Here is a 17,320-nt window from a genome sequence, read left to right as displayed (position 1 = left end):
CAGCAAGGCCCTGAAGCTTGGAGGGAAGGGACAGTGAGACCTGCTAGAATTCTGCCTCCCTGTCAACTGGCTGGTTCAAATTGAGTTTGCTCACATAGCTCAAGAGAAATGTACGGAGCCACACTGTGATAGGAATGGGTTCTAGGTGCTGGGGATCAAAACTCAATCCCCCGCCTGGTGTTAGCCCCAGACAGACAATAAATGAGAAATCAAATAGATGAACAAATCATGTCACTTAGAAAATTAAAAAAGTAACGAGATAGAGAGTGAAAGGTGGCGGGGGAGGGGGGAACCTGCTTTATCTCGGGAGGCCAGGGACAGCCACTCTAGGAGATGATGCTGGGCTGAGACCTGATCATGGGAAGGAGCCAGCCATGTAAAATTCTAGGGGAAGAGCATTCCAGGAGGAGAAAACAGCTGGTACAAATGCCCTGGGGTGAGAATGAGCTTAATATGTTTGACAGATGAAGTGCTTCTGGTTGAAATAAGAGAAATCAGCAGAGCCAGGTCACGTGGCCATCTTACAAGTTTAGATTTTAAGATCAATGGGGGCCAGGTGCGATGACTCATGCCTGTAATTTCTGAAGTGTTCAGCACTTTGGGAGACTGAGGCGGGTAGATCACTTGAGGTCAGGAGTTTGAGACCAGCCTGGCTAACGTGGTGAAACCCCATCTGTACCACAAATACAAAAATTAGCCATGCATGGTGTCACACGCACCTGTAATCCTAGCTACCCGGGAGGCTGAGGCAGGAGAATCAGTTGAACCTGGGAGGCAGACGGTGCAGTGAGCTGAGATCATGCCACTGCACTCCAGCCTGAGTGACAGAGTGAGACTCCGTCTCAAAAAAACAAAACAACAAAGAGCAATGGGACGACATTAGAGGGTTTTAAGCCAGGGAGTGGTGTGATTTGATCTTCAGAAAGATCACTCTCGTGGCTATGTGGAGAACGGGTCAGAGAGAGGTGGGGTGGAAAGCGGTGGACAGCTGGGGGGTGCTTGCATTAATCCAAGTGAGGGCAATGTTGGCTTGGCCAAGGGTGGTAACCGTGGAGATGGAGGGAAGCGGACAGATTTATAAAATGTTGGCACTAAGGTGTGCAGACCTTAGATGGGAGGAGGGAAAATGATAGCAATCAGATAGAAAATGTGTTGTGAAATGGAGATGTCTCAAGGAGGGTCAGGTTTGGGGAAGAACATAGCAAGTTCAAAGTGAGAGGTGAAGCCAGCTACACTTCTTGGGTCGAGTGGGGACTTTGAGAACTTTTTTATCTTACAAGAGGATTGTAAAACGCACTCATTAGCACTCTGTGACCCAAGGGCAGATGACATGCCAATAGGCGGTTGCAATACCCTAAATTTTGCAAAGGACACCCGGGGCAAGACACACAGCTTGCCTTGGAGGAGCTTGGAATGGAACCAAGTGGGGGAAAATCTGCTCTGTGCCCTGCTCCCCCCATTTCTGCCCAAGGAGCCTCAAAACCTACACCCCCACCCTCTCCATACTCTCCATGTTAGAATCATAGAATTTCTTCCAGCTCAGAAATCTCATGATGCTATGCGACTTGACACTGAGCCCTCCAATGGAAAGGCAGAGTCTCGTTCTAGGAATAATGTGAGACCTCTTTGACCACGGAGGCCAAGGGCAAGATGCAGGAAGCTCTCCTCGATCCCGAAGAGTTGGTCGTTCTGAACACTAGCGTGATTCACTCTGATGATCCTCTTTCATTCAGCCTTTGCTGAAAGAAATCTGTCTAAAATGAATATCTAGGGTGGTCTTATAAGGGAAAAGAAGGAGAAGAGACTGAGGGGTCCCCACAACTTTAGAGGGGCACATGAGCGGGAGGAGGAGCATGACCCTGCTAGGCCCTGAGCACACCTCACCTGCTGCTGTGCACTGTGTCTGCAGCTCTCATCTTTGTCATGAGCCAACAAATGGGTCTACCCATCCCCTTCCAGCCCACTCCTTTCAGCCACCTGGACCTCAAAGCAACAAAGACACCCCCACAGAACTCAAATGTTCCCATATCATAGGACCTGTTCAAGAAGGCCAGTCAGCCAGAGTCCCGCCCCAGGATTGCCATGAGACTCTAAGGGAGGGGAGGGGCCTCTCAGAGCCTTGGTTTCTTCATCTGCAAACTCAGATTAGCTCTAGAATAACACTATCCAAAACAGTGGCCAACAACCATACATGGCTGTTTAAATTTAAGTTAATTAAAATTAAAATGTTTTAAAATTCAGGTCCTCAGGCGTGCTAGCCACACTCCGAGTTCTCGGTAGCCACGTGTGGCTATTGGCTACTGTTTAGGACAGCACAGATGTAGGCCATCTTCATCATCTTAGAAGGTTCCGTGGGTAAGGCTTAGGACAGGGGTTCCATAAATATGGTGCCTGTACTAGCAGCATCAGCCACCCCTGGGAACACTTCAGAAATTCTCAGGCCCACCCTGGCCCCCCTGAAGGAGAAACTCTGGGGGTGGGGTTCTAACAAACCTTCCAGGCGACTGTGATGCACGCTGAAATTTAAAAACCAAGGCTCTAGTCTAGAGTGACAGCCTCACACATTATCTCACTTGAGCCTCAACAATCTTACACTCCTTCTGCCCTTCTAGGGGAAGTAGAACTGTGACTCATCTTGCAGCTGAGAAGACAAAATTCAAAGATCACAACCCTGGAAAATGCAGGGCTGGACCTCTGGCCTGTCACCCTTCCCTGCTCTCATTTCTCCCATCAAATTTCTCTAAGATCATTCCAGATTGAAAAAACAAAAACACAATTCTGTATCTCTGTGCCATACTGGAACTCCCGCCAACTGGCACTTGAGAAGTGGGAATGATTGTGATGGACACAGCGTAATGGTTAAGAAGCCACATCTGCTCACGTTTCACAGATGAGGAAACCGGAACCTGAGTAGACAGCGGCTTGCCTGTGCCCGCCGCTCCTTCCCGACTGCCAGGACTCAGTCCAGGTCGAGAGAAGGCAGGTTCAGGGATAGGCAGGCCCAGGCTGCAGTCCTGCTTCTGTTACTAACAAGCTGGTGACTTGGGCAAGCCATGTGACTCTGAAAAGCCACCATTTCTTCAGCTTGGAAAGTCAGAATAATAATAGGACTGGCCTGCTGTGGGATTCAATACACTCATGCATGTGAGGTGCCGGACACGTTCTGAGCGCCCAGCGCAGTTTTGATATTATTATACCAGACACTAGGAAGCTGGCCTAGTTTTGAAATTCTTCTTCTTTTCAATATAACCTGCCTCTTCTTTCTATTCATTGGCCCCAAGTTTTCCTGGAGCTCTTTGTCCCAGATTTCTCTTGATATGTGAGCACCCGTTTGGGTTCTCCAAGCCTATTTGGGAACCAGAAAGGCAGGGGTGGCCCTTGTAAGCAGTCATCAAAAGAGAACTCTTTGCCAGCTGGTGGTGCCTGTAGTTTCCTGGAACCTGCCTGCAGCCCCGGGCAAATCCGATCCTGGCTTTGAGCTGGAAAAGAGCCTTCTTATAAAGCGGGGAAGAGCCTGAGCAGGCAGAGGGTGTGAAAGACATGGTTACACCAGGTTTAGATCCGAGGAGCCCATGAGTTGCTAGGGCAATGGCCCTGAGCTCCAGTCTCCGGGCGCCACTCTTGGTCATGTGATTTGGTCAAACGGGTGGGTCTCTCTGGCCTCTATACTCCCATCTATGGGAAAGGGGAGACTGAGCATCCCATCCACCGGCCTTGAGTTCCCAGAGATCTAGGATGAACCTGCCCTCATTGTTCTCTGGAACCGGAGCCTCATCGCTGCTGGGCTGCCGTCTCTCTTCTTCCCCCACCCCTCCCACTCCCCAGGAGCCTCAGTTGCACTCTGCCCTCTGACTTAGTCCTCCCATGCGCTGCTGTCTCTCTCCTCAATTCCGGCGGAAGCACCTCCTCTCTTTAACTCGACTCTATTTTTTTCTCTCCCTGTCTCTTCCCTGGCCTTGCCCTCTCTCTTCCTGCCCTGTAGCCGTGGGCGTCCAAATGAAGCTGGAATTCCTCCAGCGCAAATTCTGGGCGGCAACACGGCAGGTAGGTGTCAATGCGACAGGTAGGTGTGATGTCAGGCCAGGTCGGGTGGGGAACTCACCGCGCTTCCCTGGGTGTAGACCCCCTCGCATCCCCTTGGATGCTCCACTGCCTTGAGACTCTCAGGATGCCCTCCCGGCCCCCTCCTGCTTCTCAGCCCCTCACTCCCCAGCCTGCAGGCCGGGCCTCAGCGCTGGTCCCCAGCCCCTCCCAGCCCAGTGCTGAGGGGCACAACCCAGAGTCACCCCCCTCGCCATCCCAAAATCACTGGCTCACCTCCCCACTGCAGAGGCAGAGCCATCTCACTCCACTGTCCAAGGTCCAGGGTCCAGGCCCTGATGGCTGGCAAGAGATGCCAGAGACGACAGCGGCTTCTGGCTGAGAACTCCCAGCTCTGCCTGGCCCAGTCCTGTCCATTCTACTGGCTCCTTTCCCATCTGCTTCCCCAGAGCCCTCAGGTCCCTCTGGGCTTCTGAGCTGCCCCCATCACCTCCCTCAAGCTCCCTCAGCCCCAATGTCCTGCAACGCCGACCCTTCGGCCCCCATCACTCATTGCTGCGGCCTGGCTTTGGGCAAGTGCAGGGAGCCCGAGAATGAATGGGGAGGGATGGAGGGCAGGGGGCTGTGGTCACCCTCCGCCTCACCGGACAGCCAGTGCAGAGTCCACAAAGCCCCCTCCCCACACCAGCATTGAGGCCTGGAGGCTGCAGGGCCTGCACCTCTAGAAGGGCTACCTGGGCCACTCCACCAGCCAGGGCCTGCAACATGCTGCACCCACAGGCCACATACCACACACACCACATGCATGTACCCTCCGCATACAGACACACACATGCACCCACCACACACATGTACCCTCCGCATGCAGACATACACAGAACTAACACACACCACACACATGTACCCTCCGCGATACAGACACACACATGCACACACCACACGCATGTACCCTCCGCATACAGACACACACATGCACACACCACGACATGTACCCTCCAAGATACAGAGACACACACACATGCACACCACACGATAGTACCCTCCGTGATAACACACACACATGCACACACCACACGGATGTACCCTCTGCATACAGACACACACATGTATTACACACTACACGATGTACCCTCCACAAGATACAGACACAATAAGAGCTAACACACACACCACACGATACCCCTACATACAGACACACACATATTTACACCACCAGATGTACCCTCCGTGATGCAGACACACACATGCACACAATTCACACGATGTACCCTCCGTGACAGACACAATACATGCACACACCTCTGCCACACATGCCTGCATCGCACATCCCACACCCCACACACATGCCCTCTGCATACCCTGCACATGCACACTTCCGCATCCCAGCCACATGAGTGCTCCCACTTCCATTTTCTGACCATTTCACTCCCACATGCACGCTGGCTCCAAGATATCTCCACATTCATTCTCTCCTCTTCCTTCCAGTGCAGCACTGTGGACGGGCCATGCACACAGAGCTGTGAGGACAGTGTAAGTTCTGCCCGCGTGAGGAAACTGGAGGAGGGAGCCATGGCCCTCCACCCGGTCCTCCTTGCGGGCCAGCTTCCCTCTCCCAAATCCCCTCCTTCCCTGCAGGGAAGGCTCCCACGCTGCCTTCCAGAGCTGGGGGACAGGCCGGAGGACCGGGGTGGGCGAGGGTCCTGGCGTAACCTCCCTTCTGGGTTTCCCCCCAGGATCTGGACTGCTTCGTCATAGACAACAATGGGTTCATTCTGATCTCCAAGAGGTCCCATGAGGTGAGTCACTGGGGATGTAGAATGAGGGGGAGAGGGCAGCAGGAGGACTGGAGACATCGGGCAGCCACTCCAGCCAAAGAGAGCCCCACGGCCCCGGGAGGGAACCCTGCTCAGGGCCAATTCAGCTGAAAGGTCTGAAGAACACGGTGTTCCTAAAGCCAAAGTCAACAGAGCAAGATGGCAGAATTTGGATCACTTTTCAACTCACAGAGTCAGAGAAAATATTACTTCTTCATTTTACCTGTCACTAGCCTGGCCTCGTCCCATCCCTGGTAGGAGCCACTCAGTAACCCCATCTCAGGGCCCGGGCTGGCCACACTGACCCAGCCTCACGCGGGGCCTCCCCCCAGCGATCCAAGCACACCCACTCATCAGATCACCCCCAACCCCCTCCTGCCTTTCTACCATCGTGGGGCCCGGAAGACACGTCTGCCCCACTTCATGTTCTTGTCCTGTCTGGACCTTATGGAAAATTATACTCTCGCCCACCACGCCCGGCCTTCATTGTGCCAGGGAAGAAATGGGGGATGGATGTGAGGCTTTCTCACCTGAAGGCCTGGCTTGCACATCCTAACCTTCCCCTGCCCCCGCTGGGTGGGGCATCTCTTTGAACTGAACATGTACTCAGACAGAAAAAAGAGAAAGTACAATAATATTTTTATACTTGCTGGGCTCCAAAAGGGGCCTCAAAATGGATTATTCCTTTAGCCAGGAATCAAACTGAGAAAGAAGCCCATTCCAACCTGAAGTAAATCCAGATCTATTCACCAGACGTATTTCCTTGAAGCGAGGCAGAGCATCCGAACGGCCTCCTGCCTGAGCCTCGGGGAAAGGGGCATAGTATTTGGTTCTGTGTGAGCTTCACTACTAATTAGAAATATGATGTGGGCAAGTGACTTCCGCTCGCCGTGTCTCGCTGGGGGCTGGACTACACAGTGTCCAAGCCAGCCCCAGCTGAAGGCTCGCACCGCCTGATATGCAGAGGCTGATGCAGAGGTCGTGGTCAAGGCCACCTCCATGCATCTCAGGGCTGTGGTCTGGCCTGACCGGGATGCGGCTTCCGATCCAAAGAAGTCATCGGAACAGGGCAGGAACCGGAGCAGGGGTGTCGGAAGGAGACTTGGGAAAGAGGACAAGTGAGGACAAAGGGGCACCAGTGGGTCATGAAATCTAACTCCTTGGGGTAGTGTTTAAATGACCCACTTAACGAGCAGCAGTTCTCAGCCACAAGAGCAGAGAAGCCAAAGACGGTTTCATTCAACTTCCTCTTGGTGGGAGTGGGGGCAGGGCTTTGCAGGACTCAGCTAATTGTTCATCGTGGTCACCTGGGCGCCTGCCTCTGGTTTCCCCCTTCTCCCTTTCATGCCCCCTTTTGGCCATTTCACTCCTCCCCAGACAGAGCCCGGGCCTTTGTATTTTTCCACTGTTCTGGGAGAAAACCGGTGATGACAGGAGTTAAAACCAGTGGTTGGTGTGAGGCTCTGGGATTACCTGATGCCCCCTCGTTCGTGCTCTGACCCCTCTTGCCCTGGGTAACTGAGCCTGACCACGTCCCTAGGCCTCCCGTGGTGTTGGCTTTCAAGGGCCAGAGCATGGGCTAAGGCGTCCCAGCAAGAGCTTGGATTCTGGACACTGGGATGGGAGGTGGCAGGACAGAGGGACAGGATGGCCAAGTCTGAGAGCGAGCTCTAGAGCAGGGGTAGGCAAGCATTTCCTAAAGGGGAGGATGCACATTTTGGTTTTGAACTTCATGAGACTCAGCCCTGCTACTGCAGCAAGAAAGCAGCCATGGGCGATCTGTTAGCAAATGCACGTGGCACTGCTCCAGTAAAACCTTTGAATACTGAAATGTGAATTTCAGATACGTTTCATGTGTCATGAGATGCTATCAATCTTTTGACTTTTTTTCCCCAACCACTTGAACATGGAAAAGCCAGTCTTAGATCAAGGTCCCACATGAATCAACAGTGAGCCAGGCTTGGCCTGCGGGCTGTGGTTGCCAGTCCCTGCTCCAGAGGCAGCCGGACAACCGTGCAGGGAGCCAGCCCTGGAGGGGAACCACCCCAGTCTTGAGAGAAGCTGGCAAGCGTGTGGCATCTCGAGATAGGAACCCCTCGAGGGACCCTCTCATAACCCACTGGGCCACTTTGGTCCTATTCTGTCCAGACCACATTTGCTCACATGTCTTCACGGATTGTGAAATCACTGAGAACAAGTTTGGATTAGATGTGGTAGCCGTCAGTTACTCAGAGATTTATATTTTATAATGTATTTGTTTACTTAACTCATTCACCCCCATTTTCTCAATGATTCTATTACCTTTTTACCCTGTGTGTAGTTTTATATGCCATCCCAAATCCTCCATGAAATGAAACAGGACAGAAATGAACTGACCTTCTAGAGGCTCCTGCCAGGGCCTTCACTCCCACCGTGCTTGGCTCACCCTTACTTCCCCAACGGTGAGGCCTCAAAAGTGAGAAAGGCCCCCCACATCATCTGCTGGGACCTTGTTAGTCTCACTTTACACAGGATGGGAAAATGAGGTCCTGCAAGGTTAGAGCATTAACCCAAAAACTCACAGCCACAGAAAAGCCAGAATTCAAACCCAGAAAGCCAACTGAAGAGCAGCAAAGAAGAGGGGGAAGAAGATTCTAGAAAAGACCTCTTGGAAGGGGAACTGAGCTGGGAGGACACTGGTCTTGATGGGACCTGAGCATCTGCAGGGCACGGTTCATGACCCCAGCTAGACTGGCTTCCTCTGGTGGGTGTGGAGGCTGCAAGTCCGGGCCCCCTGGGTGACACTCCTGGCCCTGAGCCCCACCCAGGTCACTCTGTCACCGCTTAAGGCGGAGTTCATTCACTTGCTGCACTCAGCTGAGTCTCATGGAGTTAGGACCAATGCCTGTAGGACCTGAAAGGCAAGGCCCAGGAATCCCAACCCTGTGTTAAGCTCTGGGCTAGTGTCAAGCCCTGGGAGTCAAGACACTGTGACGGGGCTCGCTTCCTCTTTCCTCACTCTGGACAGCTGTGACCATGCAGCCTGAACTGTGTCGGGTTATGGGAGGGCCGCAGGCCAGAGACCCCGCCTGGCGTGGTGCCTGGCACACAGCAGACACTCGATAACTGTGTGGAGAACTGAACTGGCCTGAGAGTGAGGGCTGGAGGTAGCAGGCGCTGGACTGGGAGGTGAGAGGAAGACAGGGCGGTAGAGAGTCTGGGGCTAATGCCACTTGTTCAGCTGTCCAACCCTCTGTCCATCCATCTGTTTTTGCTGTTTTTGAAAAAACGTATTCATTTAACAACTCTGTAGCAGTTATCTATTGCTGCATAACAAATTATGGCAAAAGCAGTGGCTTACAACCAGAAGACTTAAAATCTGGCAGTTTCTGTGGGTAAGGGATCTGGGTGCGGCTGGCTCAGGGTCTTGCACAAGGCTACAGCATCAAGGTCCCCAGGGCTGCTGTCATTTCCAGGCTTGACCTGAGAAGGATCTGCATCCGGTCCCACGTTGGCAGCGTTCAGTTCCTCCAGGGCTGTGAGGTGGAAGCGTCCTCTCCCACAGCAGGCGGCTTCCTTCATCAAACTGAGCAAGCCAAGGTGGAAGTCAGTCTTGAAACCTGATTTCAGAAGGGACACCCCTCACTTTTACCGTAGTCTGCTTGCTAGAAACAAGGTACTATGTCTGACCTACACTCAAGGGGAGGGGCTTACACAAGGGCAGGAAGCCCAGGAGGCTGCGATCATTGTGAACCACTTTAGGGTCTGCCCACCACCAACTCCCACCAACCGACCCAAACCTGCCCGTCTTCCCCAAACACACAGGCGCCATCGAGCGCCACAGAGTCTGGCTCCCCTAACTCATCCGCTCCTCACTGCTCCTCCCTGCTTATCTCCAGGTCTCCAGTGTGGCTGAAGTATGGAAGCCCCAGCATCTGAGAGCTTGTCAGAGATGCAGATTTGCCAGGGCCCCACCCAGACCTAGGGACTCAGGCACTTTGGGACTGGGGTCCAGCAGTCTGCTCAAAGGGGCCCTCCAGGTGACTGGGTGCATGGTGGGTTGAGAACCCTCCCCAGGCCTCATGGCTGCTGTGGAGCTGGATGCACTTGAGCTGGCTACTGTCACTTTCCTGACTGGGCAAATGTGTCAAAAGCTTCCAGCGACTCCTTGTCCCTGCTGGGGTTCACCCAGGGGCCTGGAGAGAGAAGCCTGTTGAGCTACAGATGCAAAGGTTCTTCCCAGACAAAGTCCTTCCACACCCTCCTCCCCATAGTCAGTGAGTGGGGAAACCACAAGGGTCCCATCTGCAGCCAGCCCGAGGGAGTGGCTGCTTGGCTGTCTCCTGTCCAGTGGTGTTCCAGGCCTGCTGATTTGGCCTCTCTTCCAGGCCAGGGCTCATTCTTATAATAAAGAGTTATGAATGACAAGATTGCAACCCTTGATGTGGGGCCTAGAAAGAGAAGCAGACAGTTGGGGACAATGACAGCAGCTTTGTGGAGCTTTGTAATATTTATAGTGGATCTGTCACCCTGAATCTGGGGACTCCGATGCCTGTCATTTGCTTCCTGACAGCACCCACCCATGGGAGCTTCAAAGTGGATCTCTAACGGGCAGCAACTGCAGCCTAGAGAATCCGAGGCTCCATCCCAGCACCTTTCCCTGGGAGATTCCCTGGATCTCTCAGAGCACAGCACCCTGCTCCCTCCACGCCCTAGCCCAGTGAGCCTGGACCGGGCAGGCCCTCAGAGCAGGGCATCCCTTTCTGTTATCAGGGGCGTCAGGCATGCCTGTCTGGGCCTTGGGTCCTGTTTCCCTGAATCCCTCTCCCCTTCCCTGCCCCCTGCAGCCCGCCCAGCCCAGGCTCCTCATCTTCAAGTCACTATCCCAGCCTGGCACGTGTTCCCATCCTTTCCACTCGGGGTAGCCTGCCTTGGCCATCTTCCGGGACACCACATGCCCTGGCAGCGGTGCTCCCTCTGCCTTCCTGGCTTCCCAAATGGCCCTGCTCCACTGGGCCCTCCAGGAATAAAATTCATCCTGTCGTGGTCAGAGGCAGGCTCTTCAGGTGGCTTTCCAGGGAGTGCAGTGCTGCCCCATCCCCACCCCGCTCCTTCACGTCCCTCCCAGGCACCCCTGAGTGTCCAAAACACTCCTTAAGAGACTGCAGCCTGGGGGACGGGGGGCAGGAGAGGCTGCACAAGCCAGGAGCAGACAAAAGGAAACTGATTCCCACACGAGCCAGACAGAGGGACTTGAGTGTTCACACCTCTTAGGAGGATGAGCTCCCATCTTTAGAGAAGAAACGGAGGCTGTCCCCAGGTAAGGAGGCCATGGGACATTTACTCCATCTGTCACCAGAGTCAAGAGCACCCCTTCTCTCTGGGCACAGCCTCCCACAGCCCTGCAAATTAGTCCAGGCCTGGGAGGGACTGCCCAACCTCTCATCACTTGCTCGCCTGCCTCTGCCCCCATCTGCTTCCCCTGCAGGCTTCTGGGTGGTGCTCACAGGACCCGCCTCCCCCCAGCCTCCCTCCAGACTTGAAGGCCGGGCAGGGGTGTCCTCGACCCTTCTGACCCAGCCCCAGAGTTCAGGCAGCCCATGGGCCACTGCTTATTTGTGAATCGTCCCCCTGAAACGGGGGCTGGGGCGGAGTCAGGCCCAGGCATCCTGCTGTGCTTTGGGTGCCACTCCACGGACGGTCCGGGGCTCCCAAATCGACAAGGCATCCCACGTCGACCTTTGGGCCTTGGCTTTGCAGGTTCAGGGACTCTATCTGAGTCGGGGATTTGCCCTGACACACTTCAAAAGAAACTATCAGCCAGGAATTGTGTTCTGCTGCCAGCAAAGAAGTGGCTTAAACAACTAAAGGTTTATTCTCTCATAAAAGAATAGATGAAGGCAGCCTGGGCCCGGCCTGTCCCCATCCGCACGATCCCAGCATTGCTGGAGGGGGTCCTGCCTTCGAGACCACTTCCCAGGGCGCAAGGGCAAGAATAGGCAGCAGGCAGGAGGCCTTGGGACCGCTTCCCGGAAGTCCCGCCCAGCGGCTCTACTCACATTCCATTGGCCAGTCCTTGCCGCAAGGGCTACTGGGAAATGTAGTCTTTTCGCTGAGCACATGGCTGCCATAATTAAAGTCAGGGTGCCTAACTAAAGAAGACGGGGAGAATGGATATTTTCTGCCAGAGTGACAAATCCTAGAAAAATCAAGCTATTTATTTATGGAGGGGGATACATTTTTCTAGTGTCCAGGATACACATCCTCGCTCTCAGGGACCTCTCTTCTCAGAATCCAGGGTCTAAACACCAGGGTTGTTAGTGAATAAGCCTAGAATTAGGAAGGAGAATGGGACAGGCTTGTAGGAATTAAGACCAGCCTCGTCAGAAGCCTTGTCTCCACCCCGCTGCGCTTTCCCAGGGAGCAGAAGAGTCGGGTCATTCATTCCCTCACACATTCCTTCAGCAAATATGCATGGAATAATAACTGTAAACAGGACATGGTGTGGTGCTGTGGGACAGAGGTGGATTTCTGTCCTCTAGAATCCTGCTGTCAGGTGAGGGAGTGACGGAGGAAACACACACACACACACACACACACACACACACACACACACACACACAGAGTAACTAGAATAGCGAAAAGCAAGCCCCAGCTGAGAGAGTTTAGCTGGAGGCACCAGGGAGAGCTCTAGGGCTGCACCTTGAACAGGCGGGACTTCAATGCCTTTCACATTCCCATGTGCTGTTCTGTCCCTGGAATGCCCTTGACCCTCCCTGCTGTCTCCCTGCCATGTCCACTGCCTTCTTCCATGCAGCCTACCAGGTCTTTGGGTTCCCACTCCATTCCGCCACTGTAGGAGGTGCCAGTTATCAGCCAGCCCTGTCTGAGAGTTTGTGTGTTCCCTGTCTGTCCATGCAAACTAGTCTGAAGTTCTTGATTCATGTCCATTTCATTCATTTGTGCAGCAAACTCACCTGGTGAGCACCTTGTGAATAAAAGGTGTTATGAAATAGTTTTTGGTGGTCAGGCTATTCCAGGTGAAGAGCGAGCAGAATGTAGACAGGCAAGTCTGAGTACCTTTGTCTGCCTCTGTTTTCCTCCTGCTTACTTTTGTAATTGACCCGTCCATTTTTAGATTACAATTTGCCATGCATTTTTAGTGGGTTGCATCCTCACGTTTTAATTTTATAAGTCAGCTATTTCCACTTATACAGGAAATACTGTAGGATGTAAAGACTATGTTTTGTTATTTAATTCCAATTTGGAAAGTAATACTTCCTGACTTCATCCCAGATTCCTGGCGTGGGTGCATCTGGGGACCCGTGGCCCCATATTGGCTGATTATAAGTCATAGCATTATGAACCATGGGCATGGTACTGGGGTTATTGTCCTGAAGCTGCACCATCACCTCTTATTTGAGAGAGAACTTCTCTGATTTTTCATTAGGTGTTCAGGAGTTGTGCGTTCTGACTAGCCCTTGTCTGGAATAAATCTCTGTTCCCTTCAGAAGGCTTGCTGGAGTCTACTTGGCTGCCCAGGGCAGGCCCCAGGTGGGCACCCAGACAATGCCTACCTTTCCTTGAGATTGGCCAGGCCCATGTGCCTCAGCTCCTGTGCCAGCCTTGCATTTCTTTTTATTGGTAGTTATCACACATGTCATCATTTTGGGCCCTGGCAGCTAGAAAGATCTCCATGAAGAAGCTGACATGACCCTCAGCTTGGTTTCCACCTCCCTTCCCTGCCAAAATTCCACGCTGACTATGTCCAGGTACCAAGACACTGTGGGGAATTCAGAGATGAGTAAGACATGGTCCTGTTCTCACACAGTTTTCTACCAAATATCTTATCCGGCACAGTGAGACTGGGACTGCATGGGCATGCAGGTCACAGGCTGCCAGTGTGCAGAGGAAGGCCTTGTTCTGCCTGGAAAAGTTAGAATCGAAAGACTTCCCAGCGAGGGTGAGGAAAAAAGTTCCTTGGCACGAGGACAGAAAAAGGGTAATCAAGGCAGGGAGAACAGCCAAGCCAGACCCCAGACCTCTTCTCCTAACAATGGCTGCCATTTTTCAAGTATTTACTGGGAGCCACACGCCGGACACACGCTATCCCCAATCTTTAAAGACAGCCTACATTCAAGTTGAAATCCAACACCAAAGCCCAAGCTCTGCCACCCTGCCCTGCTGAGAAACGGCAGACTCAATAGGCCAAGGCAGGTACAGAGGCCATGAGAGGTGGCAGGATGGGGGGCCTGAGGCCATTCTCAGCCAGCTAGGGGGCCGCTGCCTGGCACAGGGCACAGAAGCCACAAAGCGCTGGCTGATGGACAACGAAAGGGGAGCCAGGGCAGGAGGGAGGGTCCTGTTTGTTTTTTGGAAATGAAGACGAGAGTGACCCATTCATGCTGCATTTGAGGAAGATGACTCTGGCAGTGCCACAGGGACTAGGGGAGAGGTCAGTGAGGAGGGCAGGTGGGCAGTGGAGACAGGGCAAGGGATCCGGTTAGGTCATTGTCGTGGAGGGGACAAATGACCTATCCACAGGGCACACTGATTGTGGGAGGTGATGGAGGGACATCAAAAGCGATACCAGCCCTCTCACACTGGGAGGATGAGGATACCAGTGTGCACGAGACAGGCGCTGCTTTTGACCTTCACCTGCAGAAACGTGTAGACATGTTTTATATCTGACCCCACACACACACAGCACGTACAACAAATCCAGTTTCATAAAACATTCTTTAACCTTGCTGCAAGTGATTCACGCAGAATTGTTCCAAGGAATTCTGTACCATTGAAAAATCATATTGCAACCTCTAGGCTGGTCTCATAGTCTGCTGGCCTGGAAAGCACCAGGCTGGACGGTAAGGCAGGGGCCAGGCCCGGAGAGGGGCGTGGGTGAAAGGTTTCAGCTGGATTTTGCTGAGAGGCATTTAGAGGGAAAGCCCGACAGGCACCAGAAGCCTCGACCTGAGCTAAGTAAGTAATGCTGGACTCAGAAGGCTCCACCCTGCTCCATCTCTCTCCCTCCCTCTCTCTCTGCTCTCCCTCCCTCACAGACGGGAAGATTTCTGGGGGAGGTGGATGGTGCTGTCATGACCCAGCTGCTCAGCATGGGGGTGTTCAGCCAGTAAGTGGGGCACCTCCTCCCCCGTCCAAATAGACATAGCAAACCAAGAGCTGACGCTAAGTGGCCCAAGCGGATCTCGGGATCCTGACCTCCAAAACCCACAGTGGGTGCCCCTAAAGAGCTCCAAAAGCAACCTTTATGGAGCCAGGGCGTCAACATGATGTGGGGAGGGCTAAGGTCATGTAGGCATCCCTGGGAGGGACCCCGCAGGTCAGACCCTAGAGGGAAAAAGGGAAAACCGTCCAACTCAGAGGGCAAGCCATTTGCTCTTCATTGTCTTTAAACCATTCCAAGTGCAGACATGCAATTTTCAGCATGAACTGTCTTCTGATCTGCTGTCCTAGCTCAGGCTCCTTTGGGAATTGCGGTAAATGGGTGCTCTGCTAGTAAAGCCTCCTGAGGCAGGGGCAGGGTGTGGGGGTGGCTTCGGACTCAACACAGCCTGCGTCTGATTTTCAGAGTGACCATGTACGACTATCAGGCCATGTGCAAACCCTCAAGTCACCACCACAGCGCAGCCCAGCCCCTGGTCAGCGTGAGTGTCACCCAGCCCTTCCCTCTGCCAGCCAGCCAGTCCTCTGCCCTCTCCTGGAATGAGGTCACTGGTCCTTGTTCTCACCCACGTTGGGTGTCTGGCCCCAGGGCCCTACCTTGACCATCTCCACCTTCTGCTCAGAGCCACTGCTCTCAGTCCCGCTCTCAGGCAGGCCTGTGGGTCTGGCTTTGGGGCTTCAAAGGGACTGCTCTGGTAGCTGTGACATAATAGGGCCTCTGGCGGAGACAGAGAAAGCAACCTGCCTCAGCCTCAGCCCCTGACACTGCCACTTGATCACCAGGGATCCTCAGCAGTACAGCACCAGGATGAGGCCTTGACTCATCTCCTGGAGGGGCACGTCCAACCCCACCTGAGATGTCTGACCTGCAATAGGCATTTCCCAGCTAGCTCAGCTCTGCAGGGCAGGTGGGGGGTAGGGGGATAGTGGGTGCTGGGCTGCAGGCCTGAGCTCTGCCGCCCCCGCTCCCAGTGGCAGGGCAGCCCACTGTCTGGTCTCTCTGAGGGTGGTGCTGGGGTGTGGGGGGACCCTCAGCCTTGGACCTAGGTGTGAGTGGTGTGTACTCTCTCCTTCCCAGCCAATTTCTGCCTTCTTGACGGCGACCAGGTGGCTGCTGCAGGAGCTGGTGCTGTGAGTGGGGGTGGACATGGGGCTGGTGGGGGGCTGCATGCAAGGGTGGCTTAGGAGGGTGTGCTTGAGCAGGGGGCTGCAAGGTCTCCAGGACAACCCACTTGTGACCAGAACCCAGGGAAGGAGGGCACCATCCCCGGGCATGGACACCACCTCCTCCCTGCACGCTGCCCCTGGGAGGGACCTCACCGCTCACCCCAGAGCCCTCAAGCAAGGAAGAGGGTGTCCTAGAGGAGAGGGGATGGGCCGGGGGCTGTCAGGGATACCCCAGCCCCTTGTAATCTCAGAGGTCTCCGAGATTCAGTCCTGTGTCCGACAGGTTCCTGCTGGAGTGGAGCGTCTGGGGCTCCTGGTACGACAGAGGGGCCGAGGGTGAGTGCATGGAGCTGCAGGGTCATGTGCTGAAGAGCAGTGGCATTTTGGTCCACTCACGTGAGACCATTCCCCGTGGGGTGGGTGACAGTGGGGATAGGAGCATCGTTGTTCACCTCTCACCCTGCGTGGCCTTCTCTCATCACCTCCCTCACTCCTGGCTCTGTGTGTGACATCATCTTGGGACACCGCCACTCCATGTGCCATCATCACCACCCCATGACATCCTGCCCTCCTGTGCCACCATGTTCTTCCTGTGCCGTGTCCACCCTGTGCTGGGCTCATGTCCCGGCCAGCCAAAAGTGTCTTCCATCACTGTAAGTAGCTCTGCTGACAATCCCTGCTAGTGGTGGGTTGGGGACGCAGCAGGAGCTACACAGAACCCGCCCTCCATGACCCGTCCCAGGAGTGACCCCAGGCAGGGCTGAGCTTTCCCGGTGTAAAGTACCGTTCCTGGGGGTTGGGGGACTGGGGAGTCTAGCCCAGATCGCATCTCACACGAGGACAGTCAGGCCCCAGGGAAAACGAGAAACTCCAGCCTCCCGTTGGGTGAGAACATGTAAGATTCCAAGAGGAAGGGTGGTGCGGCTGGGTGGCCATGAGGCAGTATGAGTGAGCAACCGCCAGCCCACCCCTTGGAGAAGCAAACAGCAGCACCCCAGCCCGGGCATCACCAGCCCTCAGCAGGACTCCTGGTTCCAGATGCCCCAGGAAGCTCTCAGGATGATTCCCCTCTGGGACCCTGTGTCTGAGGACAGAGTCCCCCAGAGGCAGCGACCATGAGAGGCCCCAACACAAAG

General features: G+C 54.2%; 1 protein-coding gene across 1 annotated transcript in view; it reads left to right on the top strand.

Moving 5' to 3' along the window:
• Positions 1-17,320, top strand: part of CACNA2D4 (calcium voltage-gated channel auxiliary subunit alpha2delta 4) — a 132,637-nt gene that overhangs the window by 107,997 nt on the left and 7,320 nt on the right. Inside the window, exons 27-34 of the mRNA XM_009217684.3 lie at positions 3,983-4,044; positions 5,527-5,571; positions 5,775-5,837; positions 14,894-14,964; positions 15,424-15,499; positions 16,096-16,148; positions 16,468-16,520; positions 16,817-16,837. Of these exons, the coding sequence (XP_009215948.3) occupies positions 3,983-4,044; positions 5,527-5,571; positions 5,775-5,837; positions 14,894-14,964; positions 15,424-15,499; positions 16,096-16,148; positions 16,468-16,520; positions 16,817-16,837 (444 nt within the window). The remainder of the gene's footprint in view (positions 1-3,982; positions 4,045-5,526; positions 5,572-5,774; positions 5,838-14,893; positions 14,965-15,423; positions 15,500-16,095; positions 16,149-16,467; positions 16,521-16,816; positions 16,838-17,320) is intronic.

Source organism: Papio anubis, chromosome 9 (genome assembly GCF_008728515.1).
Source record: "Papio anubis isolate 15944 chromosome 9, Panubis1.0, whole genome shotgun sequence".
NCBI lineage: Eukaryota > Metazoa > Chordata > Mammalia > Primates > Cercopithecidae > Papio > Papio anubis.
The sequence above is the reverse complement of the archived record's forward strand: the minus strand, read 5'-3'. Positions and strand labels throughout refer to the sequence as shown.